This window comes from Nansenia antarctica (genome assembly GCF_963989245.1).
Source record: "Nansenia antarctica genome assembly, chromosome: 6".
Taxonomy (NCBI): Eukaryota; Metazoa; Chordata; class Actinopteri; order Argentiniformes; family Microstomatidae; genus Nansenia; species Nansenia antarctica.
The window spans coordinates 2,799,037-2,807,569 of NC_137676.1; the positions used below are offsets into that span (position 1 = coordinate 2,799,037).

The window sequence follows — 8,533 nt, forward strand, 5'->3', positions numbered from 1 at the left end:
TATTATGGCACTATAAACAGGAAGTCCTTCCATACGACTTCCTCTATACGCTGCGGTGTTGAGCTGAGGAGCCCATGGGACACTCATGTGAGGATGTAGTTGACGCTGATGATGCAGTGTGGTCTCTCCCTCCCCACCCTCCCTCCCCACCCTCCCTCTCTCCCTCCCTCCCTCCCTCTCTCCCTCCCCTCCCTCCCTCCCTCCCTCCCTCTCTCCCTCCCCTCCCTCCCTCCCCTCTACTCACGTGAGGACACAGTTGACGCTGATGATGCAGTGTGGTCTCTCCCACCCTCCCTCCCCTCCCTCCCCTCCCTCCCTCCCTCCCTCCTTCCCCCCCTCCTCCCTCCGCTCCCTCCCTCCCTCCCTCCCTCCCTTCCCCTCCCCTCCCTCCCTCCCCTCTACTCACGTGAGTACGTAGTTGACGCTGACGATGCAGTGTGGTCTGGAGGAGCGGCTGTTGTGGACGATGGTGGCGTAGCTCTGCACCCACACCCACCCCCCTGCTTGGCCAGGAACCGGTAGTACTTGGTGGTGACCTGTCCCTTCACCAGCACTGTAGGAGGAGTGGAGGAAGAGGGTGGTGGAGGGGGAGGGGTGGGGGGGGGATAGGGGGGATTGGAGGAGTTGACATATTTTAGTTCCGAGTGAGGTGTGATCTAAATTATGCAGCAATACCTTGAACACATTTATTCCTCTCTCTGATCTTTTGTCAAGGGTCACAGGTGTGTGTGTGCGTGTGTGTGTGTGTGTGTGTGTGTGTGTTTATTTGTGTGTGTGTGTGTGTGTGTGTGGTGTTGTGTGTGTGTGTGTGTGTGCCGTGTGTGTGGGAGGTCAACCAACCCTGCTGGTCACTCACACAGGTGGTGTGTGTGTGTGTGTGTGTGTCTGTCTGTGTCTGTGTGTGTGTGTGTCTGTGTGTGTGTGTGTGTGTGTGTGTGTTGGGAGGTCAACCAAACCTGCTGGTCACTCACACAGGTGGTGTGAACGTGTGTGTGTGTGTGTGTGTGTGTGTGTGTGTGTGTGTGTGTGTGTGTGTGTGTGTGGGGGAGGTCAACCAAACCTGCTGGTCACTCACACAGGTGGTGTGAACGTGTGTGTGTGTGTGTGTGGGGGGGAGGTCAACCAACCCTGCTGGTCACTCACACAGGTGGTGTGCACAGCGCAGGTGGAAGGTGTCGCAGCCGTGCACGTGGTGGTAGAGCGTCTTCTCTATCAGGTCCTGGGGCTCGTAACCCGTTAACTCAGCCACCCTGGGCGGGGAGAGGGAGGGAGAGGGGGGGAGGGAGAGGGAGGGTGAGTCAGCAAAATGTGACACAGTCTGATCATTTGGTCCGCATGTCGACAAACAATCAAAATGTCCAGACTTTTCTCTTGAAACACGGAACTACGTTTCAACGTTGTTGAGAATCACGACACAAACTCGCTAGTCGAGCCAAAATACTGCAACAACGCAATGGATTGGGTGAGTAATCCCCCCCACTGCTACCTAGTTAACTAGAACACTACTTTACATTGTTAGCAGGCTCACAAAACAAGCTGTGTCAGTCGACTAGCGACGTGTCGTTGATTTCCAACATGAGGACCAAAGCATTAGAACGTGTCACAAATATCAATTCCTCGATGCCATAACGGTTTTTGGTTTATTTTTGGGAGACTTTTAAGTGTTGACAAGCGAGACAGGTATGTGTTGACCGTTGAGACTGTGGGGAGAGGAGGGAGAAGAGGAGAGGAGGAGAGGAGGAGAGGAGGAGAGGAGGGAGAGGAGGAGAGGAGGGAGAGGAAGAGAGGAGGGAGAGGAGGGAAAGGAGGGAGAGGAGGGAGAGGAGGGAGAGGAGGAGAGGAGGGAGAGGAGGGAGAGGAGGAGAGGAGGGAGAGGGGGGGAGGAAGGAGAGGAGAGGAGGAGGAGAGGAGGGGAGAGAAGGAGAGGAGGAGAGGAGGGAGAGGAGGGAGAGGGGGGGAGGAAGGAGAGGAGGGAGAGGAGGGAGAGGAGGAGAGGAGGGAGAGGAGGAGAGGAGGGAGAGGAGGGAGAGGGGGGGGAGAGGAAGAGAGGAGGGAGAGGAGGGAAAGGAGGGAGAGGAGGGAGAGGAGGGAGAGGAGGAGAGGAGGGAGAGGAGGAGAGGAGGGAGAGGGGGGAGGAAGGAGAGGAGAGGAGGAGGAGAGGAGAGGAGGAGAGGAGGAGAGAGGGAGAGGAGGAGAGAAGGAGAGGAGGGAGAGGAGGAGAGGAGGAGAGGAGGAGAGGGGGAGAGGAGGGAGAGGAGGGAGAGGAGGGAGAGGAGGAGAGGAGGAGAGGAGGAGAGAGGGAGAGGAGGAGAGAAGGAGAGGAGGGAGAGGAGGAGAGGAGGAGAGGAGGGAGAGGAGAAGAGGGGGAGAGGAGGGAATGGATATGATGCCCAATACTTGCGTTGACTGACAATTGAGACGAGTGCTATGTGTTAACAACTACTGTATGTCACTCTGGGGTTTTTTCCGTTCTCAAATAGAATTAGAATTTAGAATTTTAGAATGTTCTACTTGATCTAAATTGGATGTCAGGCTCAGATGGAGAAGAATGTTCCTGTGAGAGGGATCCAACGTGCTTGAGGTCCAACATTCCCTCAGGCCTGTTAATCATCTCAGTTTTGAATATAACACAATGATGGGCATGGTATCAAAACCAAAGTATCAATGAATGAATTGGTTTACATTTTTAACTTGTATTCAGTCTGTTATTAGGCCTTACATTCATGATTAAATTAAATAAGTGTCTTGTAAGACATTTGCAAGCATTTACATTTACATTTTTGGCATTTAGCAGACGCCTTATTCCAAAGCGACTTACAATCAATACATTTGACTAAGCCAAGTGAATCATCAATTCACCAGTCGTAGCAGGAAGAGTAATCTAGCTCAGGCCAGGGGCCATTGGCAGTCATCGTGATAGAAGAAGAAAGAAAGATTATTATTAATTAATTGTAAGTAAGTAAGTAAGTAAAATGTATTTGTATAGCACCTTTCCCAGACCAAGGGTCACAAAGTGCTTTACATAATAGAGAAACATAATAAATAAAAAACATAATAAAAGAGCAGAAGTCATAGCAGGTTAAAACAGGCAAACACTGGAGAAACAATCGAATAGTGTTGTCTACCTGGAGTCGAGAAAGATGAGTTTCATATCGAGGCTGGCTCTGAACATGAACATGTTGCTGTGCAGCTTGATCTCCGTCACGGCGCTGGGCGGCAGGGAGTGGCCCACGGCCACCAGGCCCACGTTCTGGTAGCAGCCGTCGAACGGCGACATGTCCAGGCTGTACTGGCGGATCTTCAGGTACCCGCTGCAGTGGATCACCTGGCGAGATGAGAGGAGGGGTGGAAGGTGAGAGGGGGTGGGAGGAAGGCTAAAAGGGAAATCATTGGAAATCCTACGGGTCGATAGGCCTATTTCACTGTAGGCCTAAAAAAAAAAAAAAATCAGAAGGACAGTAGCCTATCGTATTCAAATTATTTCTAAATGATAAATCTTTCCGTGAATCGATTCGTAATATAGGCCAATAAGTCGAATGACACGTTTCATAACCCCCCTAGAACATGATTTAAATAATGTGTTGTTTTCTATGTATAAATCGCCGCACCTTATAACCACCGCTGGTGAGACCCGCGTTTCTTTTGGCCAGCACGCATTTCATCCTCAGGAAGAAAGACCGCTCCATCTCATATTCTAGAAGGGAAAGAACAAATAAACGAATCGTGACTTCTTTTTCTTTTTTAAAATTCTAAAATTCGACTCTTTTTCGATATAACTGTCATGTCTAAATGATCCAAATACCCTGGACGAAGTGTGAATGGTAGGGCTGATGTGGGGTCAGGACGGCCGTCATCTCGTCGTGGTCAGCCGGGTGGACGTATTCATATATACTGTTCCCGGTCAGCTCTACCTGTTAATAACAACCTCGGTAATTAATTGGTAATAATACATATATCATGTGTGTTATTACGAATGTCATGAACAGTCGTTTTGAATATCGACAAGCGCGTCACATTAACATAAGACTTACCCGATGAAATAATGGTATGATATCGACTTGGCAAAACAAATAATGCCTAAACATTGGGAATATTAAAGCTAATAATAAAGCTGTACGAGCAGACACGGACCTGAGAGAGTCCCAAATGGACCGATGCTGTCTCGGAGATGTACATAATCTTTCCGTCTGGAGCCACGACGAAGATGAATCCGTCCAACGTCTGTGTACAAAAAGATCAGGAACATTGAGCTGCAAAGTGCTATACAAATAAAGGTTATTATTATTGTTATTATTATTCAGGGTGCGTTCGTAAATAATTCGCTCTGGAAATCTGATTAGCGCTCATGGAATGCCTCTTGTTCAACCAAATTACTGGGTCCCTTTATGATTACGTTGATACGTTGAACCCAGTGTGCGCTCTCAGAGCGAATTTACGTAGAAGTCATATAGTTGTCGTTGACAGCTGAATGCTTTCTATTCTCGTAGGCTATTGCCTAAACATCAAATATTATATTTACATTTCAGATGTTTGAATGTAAACATATGCGCAATTGTGTAGAGCAGTAATCATTAAATGACTTAGATGTTTTACCTGCAGCAGGTGGGATCCGAGCTCGCGCCCGACATTATCCAAAGATCTTCTCGCGTGACCCCAAGCTTCACCTAAACCTGAAACCAAGCGCAAATATATAACATACACACTACACACGCCTACGTTTATTATTATTCAATACTACTAATAATTGTTATTCAATAGGCCTAATAATAATAATAATAATAGTAGTAGTCATAATAATGATCATCATCATAACAGTAATAATAATGCCTATATGGCCTATATGGCATAGGCTATATCAGGAAATACAGTTATAATGTAAATAGCGGCCTACACCACAAGGACGGTATTACAGCTACAAATACGAACAACCGGCGTCATCCAACAAAGCTAAATTGAGCAAATTCACAGAGCTATTCCCGGGTGTGCCATGTCCATGTCCACGTCCACGCAGACAATAGAAACATCAAGCGGTTTACATTGCCGAACACAAATGTCTTCATTTTTAATCCCGTCTTCCAGTGCAAAATGCCCCTATCCTTCATCTGTTTATAAGGCATGACGGAAAACAGCAAAATAGCCGTTGGCAATGAGATTGGCACAGCCGTGGAGCACACAAAAATTATAGATTTAAGTATTAAAGGTAAATGCCACTGTTCATTATTTCTTTGGTAAATCGTATATTTCACATAATGTATAAGCAACAGCATATCGCAATTGTTGTGTGTTTAGCAATGTGTTGCTCTTAATTTCCATTCAATATCACGGTGAATTGAAAGTGACCACCAAATCGGTATTGGAAATAAAACAGGAAATAAATATTGCCTATTCAAAAAATAAATATTGTCAATTTGTCCTATATGCTCCTATAGGAGTGCTGGAGTCGCCTGGCACGAGCCGCTGTGATCCGGGGAGATCTCGAGCTGTTCAACTCACCTGCAGGGTCACAATGTGTCTGATACAGGCCTATTATATTACATATATATTATATTATAGGCCTATTCAAGAAACGACCTGGATTCAAATGCGCAATACAAGTCTTACATTTGAAACAGAGACGGGGCTATTGAAGTGCTTGACGTTAAGTGCCTGAAACAATAGAGTTATAACGTGAGTAAATAAATACATTTATTTTATTTAGCAATAAATACGAAACGTAGCTACATGTTCTCTACATGCTTTGAAGGGAGTTGTGGGGTCGGAGATGTGACGTGCTTTTTGTTATCCAAATGTTTAGCGTATCAAAATAAATGTTTGAGATCTAGGCTGTATGGCACGCATGCTGCTGCTGTGCGTAAATTGGTTCATGTTGTTCATATGAACACTATTTTGTAGTAGGCGTTATATAGATCTAAGGAATTATGTAGCCTATGTTTCCTCAAAAAATATTCTTATTGTGTTGTGAAATATAGTAACTATTCCGACTTTTATTCTGTCTGTAATGTCTTCAATAAAATGTGCAGTATATCGAAATCCCAAACACAGCAGAAATCGTGGTTTTCGTAAGATTATTTTCTAGATATTGTAATAGGAAATATCAATCTTGTCAAATAGCCTATGGAATGGAGTTAAAGCCAGTAAGCCGATCATGAACAACATTGTATCTGAATTATGTAGGCCAATTGATCTTTAGATAACAGTTGTTGTAATGAAACGTTCGGGGGGGGGGGGGGGGGGGTGTATTATTTCCATTAATATATTCCAAATAATGACCTTGCATTGTTAAGTGGTGGCTATTCAAGAGCCATAATCTACAAGCATGTCAAATTTAGATCCTGCCTTTTTATCATCCGCGGCTGTTGGATGTTCCCTTATGATTTATTGTTATTGTCTCCCTCAGATGTGCGTGTGTGATATTTAGGTCAACTAACAGGTTGTTGATGTCGTAAATTCTGCCACATATGAAATGTGAAAGTTGTAGGCTATAACAACTGAGACACAGGGTTAGCACAGTATGACACGCGTTTGAACGCGACGTTTTGGAGGTCATGCACTCAGTGTAATTTGTATATGATTTGCATTATAGGTTTATGCATAGGCCAACTCTCAACTAAGCGTCAACATACTTGCAGATAGGCCTAGAACGGATCAATTTGACGTATGGCTAGGCATACTGGGCCTTCTGACGATAAATAATTCATACGTTTTATTTTTTGGGGTCAGGAAACCAAAAAACAGCAAAGATAAATGACGATAAATCAAGCTCGAGAGGACACGGGGGTCTGCTCGCGCCTCAGGTGAACAGGCCGGGGTTCTAATTGGCGCGGCTCCTTCACGATCACGCAGAACAGAAGCCTGTCGAGACTGAGGGGAGGTGGTGGAACATCGTCTGCCTTACCGACGCCAACTAGTAGTCAACCTAGTAGTCAGTCAACCTGTGACCCTGTTCCTGTACTCTGTACCAGTGTGACCCTGACCCGAAAATGCCCCTAAATGTATGCGCGCAGAGGCAGGGTTCCCAGCACACCAGACGGTGAGCGCGAGGCGATAATCCGCATAACAAACAGGGCCTACAGTAATACAACAGGGCTACCGTAAAGCCGTGGGCCAGAATAACACACCAATAACAGCAACGGTAGTATCGAAGGCAGCAACCGCAAAGTATCACGAACAACAACACGCCTAATTAGGCTACAGCTCTATAATGAGCTGCAACGTTTGCATGAAAAGTGCTATACAAATAAAGGTTGTTATTAACCTACTATTATTATTATTATTATTAGGCCTATTATTATTATTATTATTATTATTATTAATATTATTATAGGTTATAATGACAGTGTTCGCGACCATGAATCGTAGGCCTAAAATATACAAATAATAATATAATTAGAATCATTGTCCTATATGTGAAGATGGGGGTGATTAAATTAAAAAACGCCTATAGGCCTAGTCTATTTTAGGAAAACAATAATACTGAACTTGACTAGGCCTTACTTACCCTGAGGGAAGACGATTCTCATCTTCAGGTAACTGGTTGTCAGTCTGATGATCGAGGCTTTGTCCAGCTGGGACGTGATGGCCGACGGCAGAGGCAGCATCTTGGCCAGCTCGTAGAACTCACTGTTCTCCTTCTCCCGTCTGGTCCTGGCGGCAGTCTTGGATTTCTCCTTCATGGTGCCTTCTCTCTTTCTCTCTCCCTCCTCTTGTAAACGGTTATATCATTCCTTTATTCCCACCACAAGTCCCGTCAAAACCAGATAAGACAACGATTTCTGTTTCTCCTCCTGCAAGTCATCGTTTAATTTGTCTGCTGAAAACGCGGCACAGTACGTGCGCTTTATGGGCATGTCAAAGTGGTTTTGCGAGGGTTTTGGTGCACAAAACGAATCCAACGCACACAACAGGCCTATTCAAACGCCTTTACCGATCCACCTGCAGAAAATGGAGAATTTGAGATCCCGGGATTTCTTCTTCTTGGAGCCTAAATGACGTGTTTCTCCTCGAGGCCAGACGTTTTGAATTGTTTCTCAATACTGTGGATTAACCCGTCCACGGAGTGGCACAGCTCCATACCTCCAGACATGTACAGCTGCGGAGGAACACGAGGATGTGTCATAAGATTAATACTATATTCATTCTGTTATTGTGTATGAACGAGTACTAATGTAGCCTGTTGGCCAGCTCTACAGAATACTAGAACGTAGACTATAATACTATCTCTAATAAATAAAAGAATAAAAAATAACCTGGCCTGCACAACATTTATAATGAGATGAGAGTATACCCTAACAACAGGACTGCTTTGCTTGATAATAATCATGTTAAATAGGCTATTATTATTATTATGATTATTATTATTAATAATAATAATCATAATAATAATAATCATATGAATAGTTAGTTAGCCTATAATAAGGGTACACAAACGTAAACAATAACAATTCCGATAATGATTAAATGCCTAATGACAATGACGAATGCACTACTCATAAATAATAAACACGAGATATATTTACCTCAGCGCATGAAAATA

General features: G+C 44.8%; 1 protein-coding gene across 1 annotated transcript in view; it reads right to left on the reverse strand.

The window, feature by feature from the left end:
• Positions 1 to 7,673, reverse strand: part of LOC308160081 (single-minded homolog 1-like) — a gene marked incomplete at both ends in the record, with an annotated part of 13,446 nt that extends 5,773 nt beyond the window's left edge. Inside the window, 9 exon segments of the mRNA XM_080533946.1 lie at positions 407 to 503; positions 506 to 553; positions 1,144 to 1,250; positions 3,126 to 3,325; positions 3,609 to 3,694; positions 3,803 to 3,907; positions 4,128 to 4,221; positions 4,594 to 4,670; positions 7,499 to 7,673. Coding sequence (XP_080390072.1) covers positions 407 to 503; positions 506 to 553; positions 1,144 to 1,250; positions 3,126 to 3,325; positions 3,609 to 3,694; positions 3,803 to 3,907; positions 4,128 to 4,221; positions 4,594 to 4,670; positions 7,499 to 7,673 — 989 coding nt within the window.
• Between the last annotated feature and the right edge of the window lie 860 nt (positions 7,674 to 8,533).